General features: G+C 40.4%; 1 protein-coding gene across 1 annotated transcript in view; it reads left to right on the plus strand.

The window, feature by feature from the left end:
- Positions 1 to 26,888, plus strand: part of LOC117496167 (zinc finger protein GLIS1) — a 72,452-nt gene that overhangs the window by 4,204 nt on the left and 41,360 nt on the right. Inside the window, exon 2 of the mRNA XM_034147881.1 lies at positions 25,491 to 25,677. Within this exon, the coding sequence (XP_034003772.1) occupies positions 25,491 to 25,677 (187 nt within the window). The remainder of the gene's footprint in view (positions 1 to 25,490; positions 25,678 to 26,888) is intronic.

A 26,888-nucleotide genomic window follows, 5' to 3' on the forward strand; every position in this document is an offset into this window, starting at 1 on the left:
ATATGAGTATAACAGTAAAAAGGATGTTGATCTTAATCCTGAGATATTAAATGGGCTTAGAGTTGCACATAGATTTCTTTTTAAATACTTGTTCAGAAAATATGTTTGATATTATGTTTCCATGTCTAGATTTAATTGTATGTATTAAAGGTGGGGTAGGTAAGTTTGAGAAACCGGCTCGAGATACACTTTGTTATATTCCATGGAATGCTCTTAACATCCCGATAGCAATGAATATCTTAAGTGCTTTGACAAAAAATCCATTAAAAAATGTAATCTGTGGAAGCCATAGTACTGTAAAAAGTACGACCAATCATTTTAGCCGGCCCGGCTAAAATAACTGGATGGCCTACCTGCCTGTCAGCCTTCCATCTGTGCACAAACTTATCTCGTGCCCTCATTGGTCATGTGCGCGTTCGTGTGTGTTGGAGGAGGGGCTCTGTAAGGAAGTGGCAGATTTTCTCCGGCTGTGTATTTTCAAATTCTAGCGATCTCGAGCCGGTTTCTCAAATTTACCTACCCCACCTTTAAGTAAAGCTGTAAAATGCACTAATCTGTGGCTAATTGGTGAATACCAGTACCACATCTCTACGTTTCCCTTAAAACATTTGATATTTTTTTTTACTCTAGTAAAAGCCGAAAATATACTATGGCTGATATTCAAATCCTTCGGTAAACAATATATAAAAATGCTGGTTTTGCACCTCAAAATTTGGATTGCAACAATATATTAATAGTTGCTTATCTCAAGTCAAGCATTTTTTCCATGACACCAAATCACTTCCACTTCTCCTGAACTCCTCTCTGGAAAAGGGAATAATTCAAGCACCAAGTATATATTTATTGAGTACAGCTAAAGTCTAACAGAGATACAGAGTAAGTGAGGATCTCCACATCACTGGCGGTCAGTTTGCTAAAAGGTTAAAGCAGCTATTCCTCCCAGGTGTTGTAAAAGACGGATCAAACCTCAGAGGAAACATTTTGCTGTCACTGCTGCTAAAAGAGATTTGACCTGTTGTTGAACTGGTGGTTCACTTAGCTTCACAGCCGAGGTTAACTGAGATTTTTCTTCTTCAGCAGATTGTGAACAGATTATACGGTACATTTTTGCTTTTATTTGTCAGTTACACACAGTGATATTTCTCATAGAATTCGTCAACAACAACTGACTTGCACAAATCCAGACATCCTCTCTTTCTGCATTGGTGCTTCTAAATCATGTGGAACTATACATGCGGGCCTGTTTATGTATGTAAAAGAGATAGTAACATACTTCTCGCAAGTCAGTACATTCCCATGAGTTAAAAGAGATCTCTTCAGCCCACGTCTTTTGCGTATACCATGAGCTCAGCAGTGAGTTATGGGTAAACGTGAGGGTGCTGCTTGGGACGGGTGTAATGTTTGCAGCATGTTCCATTGATTCATAAAGCGGAGCCCGGTGATGATGATGATGATTCTGCAGCGGCATTCCCGTAAACGTCTAGTCTGGCCGAGGAGGGAATGCTGGGTAATGGAATGAGAGCGCTTCCTGAGTCACAGCCACTAGAGAGAGAGAGCGGGAGAACACCCCTCGCCTGGCATCTGCTCGGCTGAATCACCTCAATCAAACTTGGCCGGGAGTACGCATGACGTGTGTGGAAACGGGAGATAAGTAGCGGAGGAAGAGAAGAGTGTTGCATCAACTCGACTGAGGTTGTATTCAAAGGGAGAGGAGGAGAGTTATTGGAGGTCGTGACTGTTTCTGCTGGAATATCTGCTGATTAGTCCTCTGAAGTTGCAAAATGGAACACGTGGATGTATGAACCATTGATGTCGGAGGATAACTAAAAACAGCAAATGAGGCGGACTCCTGGTTCCTATCAGTCATTCCTATCAGTCAAATGTATTTATATAGCTTACATGTATAGCACAAATTACACATTTGTCTCAGGGGGATTCACAGTGTGTACAGCATTCAACACCTTTTATTCTTAGACCCTTGCAGCGGACAAAAAAACTCCCAAATTAACGGAGAAAAATGGAAGAAACCTCGGAAGAGCAACAGAAGAGGAATCCCTTTCCCAAGATGGACGTGTGTATAGTTAAAAAAGACGATACATTTACACAGCATACACCATCCAAATGATAACAATTCTAATGTATATAAAGAAAATAAAAATAAAGGGATAGACCCAGGTGGATGTTAACTATCTACCGGGTGCCGTCAAAAATAATAAAGAAGGCACCGGGCAGGATCACGGCAACAGGAGTGTGATCCAGACGTTACCTTTTAATACGAAAACCTGCCAGGTGAGAGATACACAAACTCCAAGGACGATGCCCTGAATGCGGAGTTAGTAACATAGAATTTTAGGACGTGTGCATACACATAAAGAGAAGTGGGAGAAAAGTTAAAAGTTGTTCCCGACAGTCCAAACCTGTAGCAGCAAAACTAGGGTCTGGTTCAAGACAAGCCTGAGCCAGCTTTTCCTATAGAAGTTGCTCAGTGGCCGGAAGCCAAGATGTCTCGTCTACTAAATATTAAAATAACCCAGATCATTCAGGAATCTTCCACATCTACGGGCCCACAGAGCAAGAGGACCAGCGTTTTCCCCTGAACCCCACCTCCAAGCCGCTCTCTGGATTCAGCCATTAGCACACTTTAAAACTTTTAGGACCTAATGATTTAAATAAGCGCTTTTCGAGTGTTCCTACTGGGAAGTGGCTTTACCTCAAAAAGATTTGGCTGATTTACAGATCGTCTCTTTCCCAATGTAAATCACGGGACTGGAAATTGTAATCCATTGCTTCTACAAATATTCAAAGCCCTGTGCTCTTTCTGGGGTCTTACTCTGAACCCAAAAACAAACAGAGACGCATATTTGGTTTTAGCACTGCAACCTTCTACATAGGCTTTGTCTGCCAGGTTAAATGTCCTCAAACTTATATGGCATGACTATTGCATCTCTCTGTAACCGAAGGGACTATATCTTTCATTCTGCAGATAAATCACGCAGCAAAAATATTATCTGCTTCAATTAAGTGTTGAAAAATGAGAAATGTGCTCTGGGCCTCAGTTTAGTCAACAAAAAGCTGCAGAGTTGGCTCACATATGTCATCATAAAATGTTATTTTTAGTCTAAACTTTGCCTTGAGAAGTACTCACAAAGTTTCACACACTGCAGTTTTGCTGATGAGGGGAATAAACTGCCAGTTCTTTGTGTATTACACCAGATTTGTTGTATCTTTTTAACCATTTGTAGCAAAGACAAAGAGACTTTTCTCTTGATTCTTTTCCCATCGCCAGACATGCCACAGCTGACCACATGTCTATAGTCTGTGTTACTCATGCATTTTCAGACAGCAGCGACTCCTCTCGCAGACCTCTCCGTGTATGACTTAGCACACGGGTGGGTTTTTGATTTACATCTCGGCTGTGCCACTTGCTGTTCTTGGCTCGACGCTGCTGTGTTTCATCAAAGAAAAATCCGCTCCACTCTGACTGCGGCAGTTAAGACGGCCGTCCGCCGCTGCGCTGCCTCTGCCAGAGCTCACTGCGTCCTCGCAGCTGTCAGCTGGAAAGAGACACAGAGAAAGAGACAGAGTGAAATGGCAGGAGAGAGATTAGGCCATCAGGATCAGGACCTCACTGACCTCCCTAAACAAGCTGCAAGAACACATTGTTTTAGTGTGAAAGGGCAGTTTTGAGCCAATCCCATTTAATCATTTCCTCAAGAGAGTCTCTTACTACTACATCAGCAGTTCATCTCCTTTTCACTGTAATAAACATGTGAGCAGGGGGGGAGAAGTGAAAGTAGAGGTACTAGAGTGTAGGAATACTCTGTTACTACAAACTACAAAAGTATTTGCATCAAAATATACTTAAATTAAAAGTACTTTACTCCAGGTTTAACTAAAGGCTTATTTAAGTGTTGATTATATCTCACATTATTAATCCGAATCTGCAAAGTACCTAAAGGTATTAAATAAATGTAGTGGAGTAAAAGTACACGGTTTTCCTCTTAAAGGTGGGGTAGGTAAGTTTGAAAAACCGGCTCGAGATACACTTTTTGTTATATTCCATGGAATGCTCTTAACATCCCGATAGCAATGAATATCTTAAGTGCTTTGACAAAAAATCCATAAGAAAATTTCATCTGTGGAAGCCGTAGTACTGTAAAAAGTACGACCAATCATTTTAGCCGGCCCGGCTAAACTAACTGGATAGCCTACCTGCTTGTCAGCCTTCCATCGGGGCACAAACTGATCTCGTGCCCTCATTGGTCATGTGCGCGTTCATGTGTGTTGGAGGAGGGGCTCTGTAAGGAAGTGGCAGATTTTCTCCGGTTGTGTATTTTCAAATTCTAGCGATCTCGAGCCGGTTTCTCAAATGTACCTACCCTACCTTTAATTGTAGTCAAGTAGAAGTACAAAGTAGCGAAACATTGAAATACTGAAGTCAAGTACAAGTACCTCAACATTGCACTTAAGTACAGTACTTGAGTAAATCTACTTGAAACCACTGGATGAGAGTTACATCACTTATTTGGAAACTGATTTAAAACCGCTAAAGCAACATTTTCAAATGCTCAACTCGTTCAAATTGCCCATTTTTGTTGTTGTTGGAGATTATTAAGCCAGCCAATCAAACACTGGATTCAACTGAGTGGTCAAAAACAATTGGGCAAACATGATGCGAGCCGAGGCAGTTTTAATGCCTTCATTAGAGCGCGGGAGAAAGCAGCCAAAAAGCCTGAGTTTTATCCTCTCTCTTGTTCTCTGCGTCGCTGCCAGGAAGCTGCCACGGGGCAGTGCCCAGTCAGCGCATCGCTCCATTGGCTGGCGCCGCCCCAGAGGACTATGAAAGACATTATAAAGTCTAATAGTGCAGTTTATATACTTTATTACTGCTTGTTAATTGGAGCACAGCATTCTGGAAGAAATGCTTTTTCACTAGTCATGTGCAATGCAGTCCAGCCCCTGCACTGCATTAACTTGCTTACCAGGACTAATAAGTGCACAAAAGAAGGACATAATAAAGGTTGCTTAGAGGAAAGCACTCTTGCTTGTCGGTGAATGTTGTAGTTCGACATTTTTATTTATTTATTTTTTTTATTTAACCTTTATTTAACCAGATAAAAACATTGAGATAAAATCTCATTTTCAATGCTGACCTGGCCAAGAAGGCAGCAACGTTACACATAACACATAACACAAACCTATAAAATACAGAGAACATAACTAAGAAAACAAAAGACGAAAAAGCAGTCACTACATTGTGCACATTAGGACAATAAAAAAGTACACTACTTGTTACTGCAAGAGCAGCTGGTGGTGAGGACTTCAGACAACTTCAATTTAAAACATGATATAGAGACAAGTGCCCTCAGTTTAAGGCGTGATTGAAGGTCATTCCAAGACCAGTTTGTGACATCAATCACAAACTGTGAGCGTGACTACTTGCACTTGCCTTTGAGTCAGATATTCATATGTGCATTATGTTTTGGCAAATACATATAGATCTGTACGCATTGCCCTAGATAGGGAGCCAAGTTTCATCATACCGAGTCAGAACATATTGAATTCTTCTTTCACTGATATATTTTAAAGCACTGGCAAGCGAACCTTTGAGTCATCATTGATCATAGCTTATATGTTTTTTGAAGTTTTCTATAGTTTCCATCAGTGCCGAAAGTGATATCATCCTGGTGGGTTGGGTTTTTGTTTCTTTTTAAGTGAAAAATCTTGACGGCAATATGTGAGGAAGTCAAGGATTCTGGGAAAGTGAGGCTGATGCCCTGTTCAGGTTAACACTTGTAAGTCCAAGTTTCAGGCAGCTGGGAGCCGGGCCAGGCGGACTCTGGATGTTAATAAAGTTTAGAGGCTGTGTGCCAGCACTGTGATCTGAAACGCTTGGGGTTATTTTTACAGACTTTTTACTGACAATTATATTTGAAAGGGAAAGCTTCTTTTCAGTAGGCTAATATCAGAGCAAGGAGATAAAGTATGTGATAAGAAGACGCAATTTCCCATGATGTGATGCTATGGGGTGAGTTTTTTTTTCAGTGTGTGGGAATATCTTCTGTATGAGAACTCGGTATATTGAACTGACGTGGCTTTCCACTTGTGTTATTAGTGCCTAAATGGCATTTTGACAGCATTTGTGCAACGTTAATTCCTATTCTGTGTCTGTTTTCTCAAATAATCCAAGGAGTAAGTGTCTTTTTATTCTTTCTGTCACATGTCAATGACTTTGTTTAATCCTCTTTGACAGAGAAGTTGTCAAACAGGCTGTTGAATGAATCGAAGATGACGTTGGCTTGTAGTTGTTCTACCGATGTACGTGACACCAGGGATGTCTGCTTGATTTCACCCTTAGGAACCCAAAACCACGGCTCACAGAAACTGGAAACAGTGGAGACATCTGTTATCTCCTGGCTCCTGTAGTATCTGCCTGCTTTACGTTCCCTACATCACATTACAATTGAAATATATCTGCCCAGTTGTAATTCTGCTGGCGGCGTTTCCTTGTAATTCTAAGTGAGCAAACGATTCCTCTTCAAGTAGTTCTGTTAAAGACAAATCCTTGCTGTTCTTCTTTGATTTACTGGTGCAAGGACTACATGTAGAACCCCTTTTTCTTCATATGGTTCATAAGGGCTGTGCAGTAAGTGTGTTAAATGGATCCATATTACACTGAGTAATAGCCTCAGTATGTACTCTTCATTAACATGCTTAACATTCCCCCCAAGACCCAGAAGTCGGCTTCTATAATACACCGCTTAACACAAACATCATGTTGGACACTTAGGATCTCTTATGGGGCTCGTTGTTGGCAGTTTTATTAGTGAGCCGAGTTACACAGTGTGTGTACGTGTGTGTGTACGTGCGTGTCTGGGCGCTAATGTTTGGGTCAAAGTAGAGGAAGAAATGTACATGTTCATGAACTCTAAGCATCAAAACCTTGGAAAATGAATAACAGAAATACACACACTTTATGCCGGCTAATTAGAGCAGAGGGCCAACGAAAGAACATTTAGTGAAGAGGTTAATGCAGGGCAGTGCAAAATGTTATTGTTTTGAGCTTTTATTTGGCTTGATCATGGAATCTATTGCAACACTGGTCAGCCACTCGTCCCATGTTTCCAAAAACAGGACACGCAACCTTGTTTTTGAAAGAGAGAAATCTCAATACTTAGAAAAATAAATGCTGACCCACTGATATTTAACTGAAGATATCGAGGTCATTTCATAGGATGTTTAAAACCAGGGTGTGTCTGTGCATCAATGCATTGGCGCACACTTTAAGTATTTGTGCGTTTATGGGTGTATACATATAAATGTCTCTTTTTATCAATATATGAAATGTTTGCTCTGGATCAACACCTGTTGGACCTTCCAAACCTAGATTTCTGTCGTATTTAATACAGATAGTGTTCACGGTAAGGTTAAAAGATCTGAGTCCAGTGCATAGCTGTCATAGCTGGTTTGACTTTTACTGCAGTTTTTCCCTTCTCGGTATTCAACCTTTACAAGGACGCTGAAACCCATCAGGAGGAGATTCAGTTGCCTTAAAACTGATATGCTGAGATTCTTATATCCACCCTGTGAAGACACATGGGTTCACACGGCTTCAGGAACCAATAAATGTTCCCGTAGCAGAAAATGTCTTATATCAGGGGGAGTTTTTGACAAGAATATTTGGGATGAGTACCTGGCTTCATCCCCAGTATGTCCTCACTGAAGCTGAGTCACAGATTTAGTGGACAGATTGAGAGACCTTAGAAAGATTTCCTTCCTTTCTGTTTATCTAACTTTTGCCCTTGATAAGTCAGCCCACAGCACATGTTGACTAATAGCGATAAAAAGTCTAATCATGCACTTTCAGCTCGTATCGACAGTGATCTAATAGGCATGTGTTATAAAAAGTTAAAATGAATTAGACCGCGTCAGAGCCGTGACAGCCAGGTGCTGAACACTTGGCCCGGCAAACCAAAGCCTCAGCCAATTGGAGAACGCTTTCAGAATGTATCTGCACTCTTCTCCCTCGACAAATTATTTGATTGTTCCCAAACACTTGGTTTTCATTAAGTATCTTGGCTGAGAGCATTTGGGCTATTGTTATTCGTTTATTACGCATAGATACTGACTGAAAGCATTCACATCTGATGGTACAATTCCATGCAATGATCAGAATCAGAATTGCCTTATTCGTCCCACAAAGGGGACATTTCCAGTGTTACAGCAAAGTATAAATCGAGACGAAAAGGCATGCACATAGTATTAAAAAAAAATATATATATATATATACAAAATGGTTCAAATTGAAAGAAGTAGATAAGTCAGTAGCAGCAGAATTTCAAAAATAAGTGTAACAATGCAAAATGAAGTGTGGTATATAACAGTAGTCACATATTATTGCACATTGTAACATAACGATTATTGGTACAGTGATGGATGGACTAACTAGCTAACTAACAAACTAAGAGTAGCAGGCAGTGGAAATAATAATATTAGCTAAGAACATAATTATTCATAAGTGTTGTTGAACAACAGTGGTGTCATAGTCTGTGTTCTGTAGATATAATAGAAACCAACCAAAAGATGAAACACAGATGGTCTGCGCAATGGTCACGTTGGTATATAAGGTAAGAAGGGCAATCTTGATATGCTTATTACTTTGTATACGCTCTAAATGCCTCCGTGGCATGACCTTAGTGGCTGTCTGTCAAACGGGGTTATGCTGCTTCCTGATGAACAACTTCTGTACAATTTCCCCTCAGCGAACTTTAAACTCTGCTCCAAAACCTTTAATCACATTATTCAGTGTGTCTCATGTACCCCGACTAGCAGATCTGCTGTGTGAGAGCTGCAGATGGGAGAGATAGGGAGAAACTGGCGTCGCGTCCGAGCCCTGCACTCTGCCTGACCCGAGCTCAGTGCATCAGGACTAGGCCGCTAATCTTTAACAAATGCTGGGAGTCTCCATGACCGGGCCCTCGCTGAGATGGCTTAGTCAAAACAGCCCCGCTGCTCCTGAACACGACCACAGTCAAACGCTGATTAACTAACAAATACCTGCTGCTTGTTCTACAGCATTACACAGGCCGGTGCGTCTGCAGCGCCTCATGGAGTTTGACAGTGTGTTTGCCGTCCTGTAGGGGAACACACAGGCCTACTGTGTTACAGAGCTTTCAGGGTTTGTTAGTAGGACGCAGCAATAGGACATGTTAAGTGACATGCTAAGTGAGCAAAAGTAGGGAAATACCGCACTGAATTAAAATATATTGTGTTAATCTGGTTTTGAACGCTTTGTTGTCTATGTTGGATCAAGAACTTTATAAATAAATGTTTAGCACTGTTTGTTCTGCTTTGGGAAAACATGTGGTATTCTCCATGGGGAACAAACAAACAAATAAATAAAATTGACTGTTTTTCGTTTCTCCCTGTTAGCAATTTATTAGGGAAATAAATCACAAAGATCGGCACGTAACACTTCACACTCACAGCCATAAATCAAATGGCCAAGATTTTTACTGTTTTTCAATCATTTTACAATAACTTGAGAGCTGGTTAGGTAAAACAGCTACGTCATGACAGTGTCTCTCGCCAACTTACTTCACGGGAAAAGCAAAACAAACATTTTTACCGGAGGACACAGGTGATAAAACGTGGCCTTTTTGTCCAGTTTCAAATTTCATTGATGGCCACCCCCAACCCCTCTCACTTCCCACGTTTCCAAGAAAGCCCTTTGGTTTTATGGCAGAGCACATTACCCTTTCCACTTGATCACAGCAGCACCGCCAACACTTATCGGACATAACTCTGCCTTGCCTCCTCATACGCTGTTACTGTTTATGTGGGCTAACCTCGCCACATTTTTTAACCTTTCGGGCTTCAAACAAACACCCTGCAGCCAGGCCTCATGTGAAGCTCGGGCACAGTCACACTTTGTTCCTCGAAAACAACTGACGTGTTGAATTAAGCATCACCATTTGTTGCACATATAATACATATCTGAGTGTTTCAAGTATTTATTGTTTAAAAAAAAACAATAATTCAAGTTTATTTGGATTCATTTCCACGCATCTGCGGAGGTTTGATTGTCTTGGTAGTCATATCTGATTGCACATAAATGGCAGTGTAGTACTGGCCTCCAGCATTAATTGCCAGCACGTGTTTTGTTTTTTTACATTGTTTGCACATTTTTTGAACAATTTGATACACTGGGAACAATAAACCTTTCACGATTCTGCAATAAAAGTCATTCTTCTAAAGAATGCATCTTTTTATTCCAACAACATTGGAAGTTCAACAGTAACTATAAACTCAATAAAAAAAAAATTAAGCTTAGCAAGAATGCTCGTTTATTTGAGTGCTAGAAAAGGCTGCAGTGAAATAAATATTTAATGTGTAAGCCTTAAACCGCAATTCAACAAAAGTCAACAAGTCTTGTTAGCCATGTCCTTGATAGCTTCAGCTGTAAATGTAAATGCAAAGTTGACCACATTGCCCACTTTTACAGGGCCAGGCTTGTCATTTGACACACAAATATGGCCGATCTAGACCACTGTAAAGATGCCAGTCTTCTACAAGCCTCAAGAGCTCTGAGTCATGAAGGAGTGCAGCGAGAGAGGCAGAGCATCAGTATGTGTACACTGCAGCCTGCCAAAGTACACTCATTTAACAGCACAAAAAGACTTGCACTGAGAACCCACATGTTTACGTTAGGGATGATGTAAAAGGACCAGAACTCATATTTCACATCAAATTTCTCTTTCAAGATGGCTTCTCTACATTTTTACGTGCAGGGAAACAAACATTTGCATTTCAAAGTTCTTCATATAAAAATAAATGAAAAGCAAACTCTTTTATGGGTTTGGAGACTATATTGGAAAATAGGTCAGGGGCAAAATGAATATTTTTTATGTTTGGTAAAAGGGCTCCACAATGAATGCCAGGTTATGTGAAAGGTTTGACACATGGTACAGGCCAGAGCTCTTCGTGGCTGCCTCTTTTTTCAGAGCTTACACTCTCAGGCCGAAAGCAGCCAAACAACACATGATAAAGAATGATGTCTTTATTCCTGCTTGTTAATGTCTGATTAGGCTCCTTCTCACTACAGACACATCCAAATATCTATCAACAACTTTCACTTTTTTCACATTCAGGTATATTAAACCTGGTTTCTCTGTATGATATCAAATGAGGGGAAGAGTAGGGGAAGGACTTCAGAATTAGGTCATTAATTATATATAGCCGAGGCAGTTAAGAATGTGTTATTGTATTATACATGTACAGTATGTTATATTAAAAACTTGACAAACTTCAGCTATGTGACAGATTTAATTAATTTCTCTAAATCCATGATTGCGTTAATTATCCACCCACCTCTCACCCAAAGAAATGATTTTCTCCAATTTAATCAATACCAATCTGTGTGATATGGTGAAATAAAAGTGTAGTGCACCAGGTCGTGCCTTACAAAAACAATAGGTTTAAAATAAGTTCACATTTAAGAGAATAAGATAATGTAATTCAATATTTTCCCTGTTTCAAAGAATATTTGTTCACATTTAAGAAACATTGAATTAATCATTTTTTGTCATCACGGAAAATTAGGCTTCAGATTTAAGAGAATATAATTATTATTAATTAATTATCTATTATTTCACCAATCTACAAGCCATCTGCTTTTAACCAGAGCAGTTCTGTGGCCCATCACCAGCACACACACTGTTTTTATTCTCTCAACATAAAACATTTTTTATATTTTCCAATAACACCATATGATTACTTTTATTGACTTTTTCTTTAATACAGTTTGTATTGTATCGAATGTTTTAACATGATATAAATGTACATATCATATAAAACATGGGAACTAAACTAGTGTGTTCAAACTAAGATTAGAAATCCTGATGTATTCTTAATTCAAGCTCACCTTAGATGACTTTCTTGGGATTCATGTGACAGATGATATCTATTGTCATTTGTTGACTGTACTTGTTTGTCCTTTTGCTCCGTATATATTTGTCCTGCACATGTCAGTAAACTGTAAAACTATGAGTTCTTGCTTAAGCACCAAATGTAGTCATACTTTTCCCCGTGGATCTACTTTTCTTACTTATTTTGATGTTTTTGAAGTTGCTGGGTCCGACTCACAGTGAAACACAGTGACTAGTTCCGACTCTGAAGTAGTTTCACTACTGAGACAAAACTCATGTCTCGCTTTGGCTGTAGCCCTTAGCTGACTCACGTGGTGAAGGGACGCAGTTAGAGCAGAAATCATAATAAAAGGAATCTTATTACAGCCATTAAACAAGGGCAGGGAAAACACAGGAGGCCTTTAATGCCTGGACATCTAAAATGCTTAGGCAGTGAGAATATATTTGCCCATAAAGCGCTTTGATGGTGGCCCTGTCTGTTCCAACACACAGTGCTGCTGTCTGTGTAAATAGCTGTGTATTGACCTCCCACCGCACAAGATTGAATGTGTTTCCACAAGTGTCATTTGGTACCATTTTGGGTTTTTACGGGCCCCACTAGGCTTTAGTTCAGGAGTCAAGCCATCGCTGCTCACGCGCCGGCCAGCAGTGGGCTTTTACTCAAGTTATAGAGCTATGATAGGGGGGCTATGACCTACAGACCCCCCTCCTCACAGCAGCATGATGGACCTCTGTTTGATGTGAAGTGATCTATAAGGTCCGCTCCACTGTCCATCTCAAGTTTCCTCAAAGCGCTTGTTCCTGTCTCGATGTGTGATCTGTGTTTGTGAGTGTGTGGTTGTGAGTGGGGTGGTCCTCAGTGCCCTTTGGTGGATGAGGACTCCCCACGCAATAAAATAATAGTATTGCTGACTTCCTTAGGTATGTGTGGTTTGAAACTCAACACAGGTTTGCACAGTGGAAAACCTGGGGCCCTCTCTTATTTATTCTGTATATTTATGAAAACCCCAATACTGTGTTGCCCTCTGAGTGAAAGAGGAGGTCTTTTTTCCAATGCCCTTTGGTGGGGGATGTGGACTGCTGTGCAATAGCAGATATGTTGCACAGTTCCTCACTATTGGTTTGTCATCAGTTATAGAATTATAATCATTTTGCTGTGTGTGTCATTTATGTTTCCAATTTAAAAAGTGCCACTATTAAGATCTTACTCATTTCAAGAACATTTGTTTGAAGGAAAATCATCTGAAACAAGTTAAACCACATTGTCAACAAGTGAAGTAATCTTACTGCATGACTAAACTGCAGTGCTTCATCAGAAAATGTAGCACAGTTAAACTCTCATACAGTTTGGCTTTGTTGTGGTGTTCTTTCCTTTTTGTTGATTTGTCATGCGTTTTTAAAATAACATTTTGAGTTTCGAGGACACTCAGAAGTATTTAGTGCCTTAGAGTTTGAGTAGATCAGCTTACTCTGTATGCTGAAGTATAGGGTTTTAAAAACCAGTGCCATGAAACAACACCAATAATCAAATCAAAATAAAAGCTTACCCTCTGTGCCTCTGCTGTCAAAGCAAATTTATGGGGTTTTGAAAAACCCGTTTCCCCAAAGAGCTCCGTTTTGGGGGCGGGTTAACCCCTAATCATCCTGACTCGCTAATATTCATTGTGGACACACTGTGGAGAAACCTTGGCCTCAACTTTAACCAGGAACTTCAAAAGCCAAAGCAATTACTATGCATGCTTTGAACATATCATTTTCACAAAGTAACATTCCCTTATTCTTCCTGCACTACAACAAGAAAAATAACAAAGAAGTAGGAAGTGAAATTGGATTCCTCCTTTGGTTCCCAAAACATCTGGTTTGGCCCTTGTTTTAAACAACGACCATCCCCTGTGAGAATAACAGAAGGTTATGTGCACTGTGAGTAGGTAACAAAATAATCCTTTTCAAATGTTGCTCCATTCAAATGTAATCTAATTACATCACTTAAATGCAACCTCTCAGTTGGACCACCGACCATCAAGGGATTTCTCCTCCAGAAGTTTTCCTAACTTTTCATTCATTTCTCTCATTTCTACTACTGCCTCTAAAACCATTGGAAATATACAGTAATTGCTGCAAATTGATCATTTGTTTTACAGAAGTCATATAAATCTCCACTCCTGTCAAACTATAATCGATGGCAGGAGGCGGTGCTGGCCGAGAAGAAGAGAGAGTATCCGTCAGACGGGCCTCGATGCGCCTGCTACACGGAGATACTCTCATGTTCTGTGGTTGAGTTTGGCCACTGTCATTTCCGAGGAATTTCCTGCCATCTGTGTTCAATCGAATTCTCTCACAGATTTGGGATTCCTTGTAAATATTGGTTGCTGGCTGAAGAGGACTGAAGGAGTACTGTGAGGTTTTTTGCCAACAGCCTGTTGGACCATAATGAACAGGCTACTGGTGCAGGGATGAGCTAGGCTAACAGATGAAGACAGCATAGTATCTGGCAGAGATGATGCTTCTCGGATGACTTTTTCCTCTGTAGCTCGATGCTAAGTGGGCTTTTGTCCCGTCTATTTTTAGTCATGCCTGCGGCGTGGATTTAGGGATGGCTATGGTCTGTTGGTGCGTCTACCACTTCCAGACTGAAATATTTCAACTACTATTGGATGGATTGCCATGACATTTAGAGATGTCCATGCTGCCCGGAGGATGAATGACTTCGGTGACCCCCTGAATTTTCCTATAGCGCCACCATGAGGTTCACGAATGTGATTCTTTTTCTCTCGGAAATAACTCAAAATCTATGAGATGGATTACCCTGGAATTTGACGCAGATGTTCATGTTCCCCTCAGTAATTACTTTAGTCATCACTTAACTTTTCATCTAGTGTCCCCATTAGGTATTTTGATGACTTATTACTAAATACCTGCTACATTATTTACATTTCATTAGCAGTATCTGTATTGACGTGTTTACAGTTTTACAGTATAGTACAGATTTTGTTGTGCTACTATAGTCGTTGTTGGCAAATAGAGGGCTTTGCTGATGTTATAATTGGATGTTAGTTCACTACAGTCTGCTGTGTTATGGTACAACTTGAGCGGGCACACGGACAAACTGAGGCCTATATTGTTCGTTCGCTTCCGCACTAAATCGCCATGTTTATTTTTTACAGCAGATTTATGTACACTGGTTATTCTCATGAGTGAACACACACACACCAGGACACACTCATAGTGGTAGCACACAGATTCAGGATCAAATAAACATTGATTTTAAAATCTACTTTGTCACCCTATTTATGTTTAGTCGTTGCAGGAAATAACTTGATTCTGTTGAGAAGTGTCGCACCTTTAACACTTTCTTTAAGGGTGTGGTGCGCTCGGTGCTCGTCAGTTTTCTGGACTGGCATCGCTCTGCCAGTATTTACGGCCGCCTCTCCAGACAGAGCAGCCTCTTGTTTGGTTTTGAAGCGGCTCCTGATCCCATGCCGAGGTTTCAGCACCGTTGGCTCCGGAGCCGTGTTGCTCAGCAGCCCAATAAAGGTGTCCGTCACTTCGCCAGACGTCCCTGTCATGTCTGCCAGCCAAGTGCATCACGTCCTGTCAGTGTACCGGTCTATCAAAAGTCAGTCTGACTGATGCTTTGTTCAATGTTCGGCCTTTTACTATTGTGTGGCTTTCCACTCGGGTTACAGGATGTGGTTTGGCTGATCACTCCTTGTAAAACTTTGTGATTGTCTGTGATTATTCCTGCCAGTGTACAGATTTGTGGGCTAACCCTGTTATGATAGTGATTGTCAGGATAGCGTTGTGGCTTTAAAGTGGTTTGTTGACTATGCACATTCTTGTTATATTACCAAATGTCCTAAAACAGTTGAAGATAGAAGATATGCTTTTTTTATGGGATAATCAATCATTGCTGTGGTTAGATTTTACAGCTCTTCCCAGAGGTCAGTGTAAAAACATTGCGATTGAGCATTATGAGGTTGTTTCCTTAGATTTCCTCGTGATTAAGGTCAGGGTTTTGTTTGCTGAGCTCTGTTTTTTTCCCGTTTGGATATCACCATGTGGTTATTGTTGCTTATGCTAGTAATTCAGTTTGTTTGATTCTGATCATCTCACTGTTATAATAGCTAATTTAAAATAACTGAGATGGCGCGCAGCCTCCAAAATGACCATCAAGTTCAATACAGTCTCAACAAAATCTGGAAATGATAAGGTTTATGAAGTAAGAAGATTTTATTACAAGTCTGTTCTCGGTGTTACTTTTACCTGAGTTGTTTTAATAAATTGTCTCCTTCATTTCTGTTAAAAATATCCTTATTGAAAATGACACAGTCTGGAACAATATCTTAAATGGGAAAGAGACACAAAAATGAACTAGCAGACAGATTTATGTAAATGCCTTTATCAAGATGGAGACAGATGTTTTATTAAAACACGGTATCAGTTTTTGCATCACTGCGTCATTAAATTGAATATGAGTAAAGCAGTCTGAGGAATCACATGCAACAAAGCTGATAATGAGCTGCATTTAGACGCCAGTCAGAAATTATGGGCTTTACATTTAAAGACATTTCAACTGAATATTATGTTACTTCTGACCCACTTATCTGTGCTTCAATCCATATGATGTTTTCCAGCATTTCTCCCAGTCATGTTGATCACCTGTTGATGGATTTGTTCTCACAAGGGACGGCCTGGAGGGCACAACCAGTGACAAAGTGCTACCACCAGGTGGTGACATGCACAAGTGTAAAGTCTTAATTATGTTAATCAGGGAGTGCAGAGGGGAAATGCTTAGATGTGACCCCAAGTAAGATGTAGTGGGAAGTGATCAGGAATGAACACAGCCGTTCAATGCATCTTCCTCTGTAAGCATTAAGTGTGAGTGTATTATATTAAGGGTGTGTGTGAGGAGAGGAGTACGTGTGTGGAGTCACATAATCCTGTGTTTAGGTTTTGCCTTGTAGCGCCCCCTCTGCGGTAAAGTGGTTGGTTTTTGGGCCTCGGCGGGCACTGAGCCTGGCACTGTGATGGGGACGGGGGTGGAGGGGTGGAGTTTGGGGTGGGAGTGTTGTTGGCTGCCAACTATTTGTTTGTGTTCATGACTGCGGTTAGCACTGCTCCATTTGAAAAGCCTGGTATTATGAGGACGCCTGCTTCCCACAACATGTGCCTTCTTCGCTAAAAGCTAATCATTTACCGACCGCTGCATTCATCAGTATGAAAAACTCGGTCGCCGCTTAGCATGAACAACAAATCCCCAATGAGGTTTACTTGGAAGACTGGTCTAATTTGTTATATGCACTAATGATTTTTCATTTCTTTCTGAGAAGATATGTTTGTGCCCAGAAATCGCCGAGGTTTGCAGCATGATTCTTCCTTCCTCCTTGATCTGAGGTTATTGTGTGACCGAGCTGACCATGAGAAACCAGGAAGAACAAAGATACCTGGTTCAGAGCAGCTAAAGTCGGTTAGAACAAATTGATTTGATCCTCATGAAAGTTCTCATGTCTTCTAGTACTGGTAATCCTGCTACAAAAACACTGACATTTCTGTGCTCCAACAGTAATCCAATCGTTTTTTTTTGCTCCGCACCTGCTTTAAGAGGAGCTTTCTCTGTAGACGTTGTTATTTTTCATTTACTTGTGCCCTCAGGTTTTTCAATCATACAGCCATTACTAAGCAAACAAATAAGTTCCGGGCCTATGCTGCAGACACAAATATAGACATGAGTTATGAGATTCAGAGAAGCCAGGAAAGGATTTGGACCCTAATACACAACATCTGCACCCGACAACACTCACAACCAGAGCATCGCTCCACAAAGTCTCACAGCCTGCTGTCACACGCTTGTGTCTGTTGACCATGTTGCAGAGGGGGAGAGGAAGGGGGGGAGGCGAAAGGCAGGTGGGGGTGTTGGGGCAAGCAGGAATAAAATGATCATTATTAACTGTTTAAGTGCTGAGTGTTATGATTTATGGAGCCAAAGTGGGGCCAGTTGAGGTGTCAAGTTGGATTTCCAGAGGCATCTGTCTTGCGGTTTTGGCAGCTTGTTGTACCTTGGGTTCAGATGTTTGCATCACACTCCTGACATCCCGTTTCCCTCTCCTACACCCCCCCCCCCCCCTCCTCCCCCTGTAAGCACAGTACACCTCTGATCGCTCCCCTTTCCCCTCCCTAAACCATCTATCCATCCGCACATCTGCTTTTCATTACGGCCTGCATGTCTCCGAAGACTTGAACGCATTAAACGCTGGCACAAGCACAGTCTCACTCTGGCACTTAACACAACGCTTAGGTGACTTAAAAGGGAGAGGCGAGAATTATAGAAAATGAAGTGTCACCGAAATAAGAAATCGCCCCAGATTACCACCAATTACACTTAATAATGCTGTCCGGACCATCTGCTGATCAGATGGAGCACTGCTCTTGTCTTCGGAGAAATAATGATACCTGAGAGTGCAAAAAAAGAGCGAGTCAGACAGCGACATATTTAACTATGTGATGATGTGGTTTGATCTTTACTGCATCGACTGGAAGCTCTGTATGGTAATGCAGTCATAACCGCGTATCTTGGGATAATAGCCATTCGGAGGGGTTAAGTTCGGCTAGATTGGAGACATGTGTCTGCTCTGCTTTATTAGTCATTTATTAGTCACTGGGGTCAGGGGAGATTTTTTTAGCCAAGGCACAACACTGCTGAACTTGAACACAACGCTGATCATCAGCCCCTAAGGCGGCGTGAAAAGGTTTACCGTTACAGCGAACCATAACTGGCTACATTATCCAATGTGAAATGTATCCAGTAGGTTCAACAATCAATGTAATCACGGTCACAGTGACCGCAAACGCTCCACTAATGAGGGAGTCGTGCCTTAATTATCAGAAGTTTTGAGCCTGCATTGGTTCACTCTTCCTGTCTATTGTCTTATTTTTCAGCCTGCATGGTCACAGTGGCTGAATTAATCTGCAGGAAGAACTTTAGAAAACACTTTCCACTCACGATCATGAGGCATCTGAGTTTTACGGCTGTAGTGCGCCATTTTCCCGAGAAGATTTAAACAAAAAGGAAGCGTGTCGAATGCATGAGATCAGAGCAGGCAGGGTGATTGGACCCTCGTTTCCCTCCTCAACCACAGCACAAAAATAATCCTACATGTCCCAAAACAAGTTCTCGGATAACTACTTTTATCCCTTTTATAATTACACTCTTGTTTGAAGCATGTATTCATGTGCGATGTCACAAACAAACTGGAATACTTCTTTCTTCTCTTCTCAGTTGACCGTCATCCTGCGGTGATGCTCACTGAAAGGAACGTAATTATACAAGAGACGAGACGAGCAATAGACACCATGTGATGACTCTTTTAAAAAAGAAGATACCACTTTAGATGAGTATTATGAGACACCATGTTATCAACAGGGCTTGTGTCTTGGCCCACAGTCCTTGTTCCAATACTTTTTTATTTTTTAGGGTGGTGTTTTAGGAGGCGAGTAACAATAGAGTCCTTATTTGTGCTTACGTCTTTAGTTGTCAGTGCTGACTTCAGTGACTCTTTGTGAGGACGAGCCAGCACATCTGCACATGGTCTCTTCTCTGAACACAACATTTGCCCCTGGTGCTTCTGGCACTGTCCTGCCTCTCTCTTTCTGCCCCTGTGTCCCAGATCTCACACCCTAACAGCATCACTCCTAATTGGGCCTGAATGCTTGCAACTGTGTGTTTATCAGACTACCATCCCACCCTGCTTGTTCTAAGGTGAATCATTAGAATTGGACACAATAGTGAATTGAATTTCCATAGGTAATCTGCGGCGATCAAATGTAAATGCATGGCATTTCTTTTAAATGACTGTGCCTACCATTTAAAAGTCTCCTGGGGAGATTCTGTGTGAACATACGCAGTTTGTTTCTTGCCAGTGTGTGTTTGAAGGCCAACAACATGCTGAATGCATTTTGTTCCTCATATACCATCTGCAAAAAGGGCTTTTTGGACTATTTTGAAACCTGTGATATGAACATCTTTGTCACAGACGAATTTTTTTGAAAAGAAGTCTTCAATTGGACTTGTTTATTTCCGTAACATAGTGACATCACTATGTCACACTCGCGTTTCTTTTGGCTAGTGCTCCAACACATTGTACGTGATAGGCTAAGGGGCGGGACATCTCTAAGCGGTTGACCAATCACAACAGAGCCGACCAGCTAACCAATCAGAGCAGACTGGGCTCTGGTTTCAGACAGAGGGTGAAAAGAAGAGTAAGATCTGTATTTACATTTAACGAACTACCTGTGACATCCAATATCGGCTTTGGTTTTTGAGCAACGCATCTTTGCATGCAAATTCTAAATAAAAATGCAGTGTTTTTGAGATTCGATGACGAAACATAATGTTGCGATACTCGAGTGTATTGATATTTTCTTGCAGCCCTACTTAATGTGAGCCTTGTTCTGCTTTTTTGCTTTTACTGCCTCCAACTGTGGATCATTGAAAAAGCATCAAACCGTTGTAGGAATGTGTTTCGTGTCGGACGTGAGCTTGTGCTTGTGCATGAAGACTCATAGAAACATTGCTCCAGAGTGACTAGTGGTTAAAAACCACAACCAACACATTTATTTTTCAGTTGATTAACAAAGGGTGATGTTTTTTAACAGCTCAAGTTTTCCCAGAACAAAACATGGGAAAAAAATGTGAATCCAGAGCCAAAGGAATGTAAAGTATGATGAGCACACAGCTGCAACCGACCACCCACAAGCTCTCGCTCCCTCTCTCACTCACTTATACTTTTACAATTTTAACTTCAATTTGTTTTATTGGTATTGCAAGTCCATTCATAGATGATATCATAGAAAAATGATGATATAATTGAAGGTAATAAACATAAACTCTACAAGTAACATTTTTCATTAGTACGTGTTGAGCATATTGTGCTTGTATAAATATATATTCAAAAATATATATATACCATAAATGACATGTGTTTTTTTTCTACTTATGGTTCCCTATATTATGGCAGGAGAAGACATATTTAGCCGCCAGTAATTTCATATTTTCGTCTACTACGACAAAACAGTCAAAATAAATAGTGTGGTTTTTACATTTTTTTATTTCTTGGAAAATCGTACTCTTACGTCATTATTTGACAATCATGTACATAACAAATGTGTTCCAGTGGCACTGTGTCCTCCCTTGGTCTTTAAAACGTCGACCATTTTCCTATATGAAGTTTGTAGTCACAACCTGACTTTTTTTCTTCTGAAATATTCCGTTTTAAAAGCCCTGAGCAGAGATATCAACATTTCCAAGGTGTATTGTGTTCTCCTTTTTTTATTTTATTTAATTTTGTTCATGATAGTGGATGGTGTCGGTGGCTACACACACACACACGCACACGCACACGCACACACACACTCCTGTCACTGCTCTGTTGGATATCTTGCATTTCACCTCAGACCCGATGTTCTCTCCACCTCCTGATCAAACTCGGCTCTAACGCAGAATGAAATGTTTTACGTTAAATTACCATGGCACATTCAATATAAACTGAATTTACTGTTGGGTTCCATCCAAGCCAACATATGTTGAGGAGCCCGTTTCCCCAACCAGAGCATGACTGATACTGTTGATGTAGCAAAGCTCTAAATCACCGGAGCTCTAACTTTGTGCAGTAAGACTTTAACACACATTTTACATACTGACTTTAATGTCCTGGAGACACATTTAGAAAGTGTCTTTAGGATGGAGATACTTAAGTCCAGGGTAGCTTTCACAACAAGATGTAACACTTCACACATTTTTTTTTTTTAAAAGTACTACCTGTTTCAATTGAAAGAGTACATGAAGGCCTGTTATGCCTTTTATTGTACCTCTCCAAGGCAGTGGAAGATTTCCACAAAAAATGTCACACAAACTTCTAGATGTAATTAAAACGTGTGAAAGTCAGATGCTTGTAGGAGATGCTACATAGAAGTTTTAATAGGCAAGAGTTTGGGCAACAATTTCAAAGCGATAATATGTCAGTGTTAACAGCTTATTTCTGAAATGTCCAAGTGGCCAAAAAACAAGTTATTGATTAATGTCAAGGTCTTAGCTGATATAAATGCAGTTTAACTACCACCAACTAACTATCAACGATTTCCAAACGTACCTGTGTTCTCTAAACGCATGTGCACCATAGTATTAGTGATGATACATATCATTTTTGAAATGATCATTTTTTTTAATTTAGGTTCTCAGATTAAAGTCAGAATCCTGAGAAAAAAGCTAGAATTCTAAGAAAAAGTCAGATTTCTGAGAAAAAGTCAGAATTATTAGTTTAATTATAAGTTTAAAATCAGAATTCTGATCAAAGATTTCCAACTTTCTTCTCAGAATTCTGACTTTAATCTTCTGGATTTTATACATATACAAATATTTTTTCTACAAAACCTGTTATAAAATTGAATTAAATGCCTTTTATACAAGATGTAAAAGGTTTATGTTCATGTTCAAGCAACAACATCTTTGTTAAAAAAGCCAACTATTTGACAGCTTTCACCAAATTTCTGATGTTGGTACCAAAAGAATTGCGGTTCAATAGCCAGCCTGAATACCAAGTGTAGCGTTTACTACAAAAAAAAAAGCTCAGTGAAACCTCTGCTTATGATTTCTAGCCGTAAAGACTCAAGTGATATTTCTGAAACAATCGTGCTGGAAAACAATGGATGTATTATTCTGTCTTTAGTAAAAGAATCCCTTGCCAGGTAATTGATGTTCTGGGATCATCCCTGTCTTCTCTCTATGTCCAACACATTTACATGGTGTTGACTTTTCCTGGCTTCCATCTCTTCTGTATTGTGAAACAGCGCTTTGAGAGAGCATTGTCTCATAATTCCTGTTATATTTACCGGGTTGCCTGGTGTGGGTCTGTGTTTTATATGGTGGTGACTGTGTGTGTGAGAGAGCATGTGCATTCAGTCAAGGCTTCATTGAATGACTGCCAGGCTGTTCAGGGCTTTATGATGATTATGTTTTTATTTAGTTGTTTGTGTTTTTGTCTGCATGCATGTCGACTGTCACGACCAAATTAAGAGATCTCTGTGATGATGTTAGTCATCTCCATCCTGACTCATGTCACTTCTGGTATTCCCGATTAAATTACTCCTGGCTTGAGGTAGGGAAACACTTGGCTTCACATCAGCAGGCCTTGAAACTCTCATACAGAAACAGATATATATACTCGCAGCCAAAAAGACAGAACAATCCAGAATTTGATAAATAAAACGGTTTGTATTGCTTGAAAACAGACCCCATGTTGCCTTCTGTTAACGGCTTTGAGTGAAGCCAGCGTTGTTTCTACGGTCCCCCGGCGATACTCCACTGTTTGCGTAGCTCGCCTTGCCTTTTCTCTACTTCATTGTGTTTCAGCGGTGACCCGTGACAACATAAATGCAGTGGAGACTAAGGATACATCCACTGTAGGAGGGATATGTCAAAAGATGTTCCCTAAACTGTGGATAACATGGCTCACAAAGTTCCCTTGTTTTCTCTTTTCTTTTGATCGTCATTGTAACCTTTTTCCTATATTCCACAACACTTCTCCCCCCCCCCCCCCCCCGTTATACTGTTTATTCGCGCTCTCCATCTCTTACTCATGTTGTAATATCTTTCCCTTTGTTATGATGTTGCATGTTTTCCCTACTTCTATCTGTTGCCCAAACCCTTCTTTTAGCTGACTTAAATTCATTTTTAGTTCAAGTTTACCCCTATATCCTTCTCATTCCCTTATAGTACCTTTTATTTTAATGTTATCTCTCACATACTGGGCACTTAGGTGACTCTATTATTATTATTATTATTATTCATAGTGTGTGATAACGTTGTCAATAACATCATTAGGGGGAAATTGAATTTGAGAAATTGAGTTAGAGAGGTTGGAGCAGGGGACGTGTGGCCGCCTACACAAGAGTGTGCGGGGATATCGCCTTACCTTTCACAAATATTTCCTCATACATCCAGGCCCTCCTATCGCTCACTTTCATCTCTCTCTTTCCTACTTTTATTCCGTTTTTGGTCCCGTTCAAGAAGCCGTCATTTCTTCTCAAACAGTCAGGTTGGATGAAGTAAAGAGAAATCCTAAAAATGCAGTTAGTTATATGGGGCTTGAGAATGAAATTAAATACACTATATACTTTACAAAATGCTTATGTTTGAAAAAGTAAATACAGATGAAAAAAGCTATAATAAAATTATATATTTGAAAAAGTAAATGCAGCGGTTTTAAATGTAATAACACATTTGTTTACCCATGCATTTCTCCATCAAACAAGTTAATTATATTTCATATATATTAAACTTATTATTTACTCAAGAAGCCTTTTGAATTAAAGGTTGAAACATCTTCAAACATCAGTTCATTTACCCTTGACTTAGCACTTCTAGATTTTTTACTAAATGAATCATTGACCAATTAAATAAATTTAATTAATTTAACCAATGAGGTCACCATCTTCACAAAAAGATTGATTACATATAATTAGAACAACTGGTGGTACATTTTGCTGACGGCATGTAATTTAAATTATGAACACAGTAACACTTTTACTGTCTGAATCTGCCAGGCACATTCATTTGAGTTTGTTTATTTTTCCGAAATGGACGCACCGCCATTTGGAATACAATTACTCCAGCAATAATATTTGGCAATAAATCTCTCGGACGTTATTCTTACCGTCACCACTTTGACTTTGCCAAAGTGCTCTCCATAAATCACACAATACTACGCTTGTGGCAGCCAATAATTATTCCTCTGGAGAATATTCATATCTAATAGGATTTCAACATGTCTGTGATGGCGTGGCTCCCAATGTAAACGGATGATTGTTCCAGGGCAGTCAGTACATCACTGTGTCCGAGCCAGTTTTTTTAATTTGAAAGTCACATTGGATCCCTGCTAAGCTTCACATATCGAGGATTTAGACCAGGGGTGTCAAACTCATTTTAGTTCAGGGGCCACATAGAGCTAACGGACATCTCAAGTGGGCCGGACCAGTCAAATCATAGCATTAAAACCTATAATTCACGACAACTCAAAATTGTTCCCTTGGTATAAGTGCAGAAAAATACATTTAAAAAATCTTCTTACAAAACATTATGAACAACCCTGAAATGTATTAAGACAAATAATTGCAATTTCAATAATTGAATGCCTCAGTTTATCATTAACACATGGGCATTACAACGTACAAGTCATAGTGTCTCTGCAAAGGCACACAGCCTTTAGTCACAGGTACAATACTTAATAACCTGAACAATATAGCATTTTGCAACAACTTGTCAAGATCTAGAGATGATTTTACATTCATTTCCACATCTGTGTAGTAATCCTGCTCACCTGAACTGACACACCACCATACAAACTAAAGTGGGAACTATTTAGGAAGAAGGTTAAGTTATCTCCTGCCTTGTAAATGTATAAAATGTATACAATCAAAATACATAAAAGTTGTGAAAATGGCAAGTAATGTAAATAGTAACAGTTTACATTTGGACCTCATTCAGTGATATCTCCTCTGCTTCTCTTTCAGTGAATGGTGCGTACTGCTCAGAGAAGGATTTGGACACGGAGCTGGGTGACGCTGAGGGCACCCTGATGCGATGTGGGCAGAGCCTGCTGGCGGGGGGTCATTTAGGGGGGCTCTATACCCAGAGCCTCCACTGCGACAGACCTACACCCGACCTCATTCTGCAGGACGGCCCTCACCAAGACACCAGGTAAACTGTCACTATCATTGCTGTTGTTAAATTATTTTCTTTTGAGTGTTTCCTGTTTGGTGTAGAATTACTAACATGATGCAGGTAGAGTGTGCTTCTCATTATTTTTGCTATTGTAAACCAGATGCACGCATATGTAGCTGAAAAGCTTTGCCCAGCCTCATAAAACCCACCGATGGGGTCCAAAGCACAACATTTATGTTACACTAATGCGTTTCTTATGTTGTGCAGTCTTTGACTACTGTTGGTCAAGTCAGAAATAATTTCCATCGAAGCTCCCTGTTATGGGTTATGTCCCTTTTTCCCCCTTTTTCCCCCTCCTCATCCGACAGCCATTCTCTTCTCTCATATTGTGTCTCAATATTTTCCCTATAGCCAAACAGGAAATGGTGCTCCTGAATAGAAAGAGAGAGGGGGGAGGGTCAAGGCTTTATTAACAACAACGATGACAAAGTCTGCCAGTGGCTTTCTCAAATCCTAGCTAGCGTTAGCTCTGTTTTTCCCCCAGCGTGCTCAGGGGAAGGGACAAAGACGATTCCTTCATGAGACAGCCCGGAGAAAAAAAGAGCTCTTCTCACATCACTCAGGGGCTTTGGACAAAATCCATAATGAGCCAACTGACAGGAATGATTATGTAGGAGATCACAGCAACGCATGGGGAAATATGACCTGGGTTCCCCATTCAGCGGGGCAAAGATTCCCACCATAATACACAGTATTGTAAACGGTGACCCTTCATAGGCCGCAATTATGCCACCAAAACAGGTGACTCCCTATTTATCCCCAATGTTGGGTTGGGTTTAACCCCTTTGTGTCATCAAAGCCTGTCAGATGGACACACTAGGCAGTGGCCTCTCGCTCTCAGTAGCCATCCTTCCCTCCCCCTCTCTCTATTCTTAGTCATAAATGCCCATTCATATCCTCTCACTACCCCGGGATCCTGTTTCATTTATTCATAAAAACACTGGATCAAGAGCGGTGGATACATCCTCATCCCCTTATGTCACCTACACAAGGCTAATGTTTGATCCCTTACGATGAATGAGTTAAATTATTTTCCGGTCAGTGGGACTTATTATATTATTTCATTGTAAACTAAGAGAATGATTGTATGAGGAGGTTGGTGAGCAAGAGGATACACTCTGAATGTTTTTCTGGTGGGAAGGATGAACTAGCCAGTGTCTGTCATCAGCCTGTTAGCTAGCAGCGCT

This window comes from Trematomus bernacchii, unplaced genomic scaffold (assembly GCF_902827165.1).
Source record: "Trematomus bernacchii unplaced genomic scaffold, fTreBer1.1, whole genome shotgun sequence".
Classification (NCBI taxonomy): Eukaryota; Metazoa; Chordata; class Actinopteri; order Perciformes; family Nototheniidae; genus Trematomus; species Trematomus bernacchii.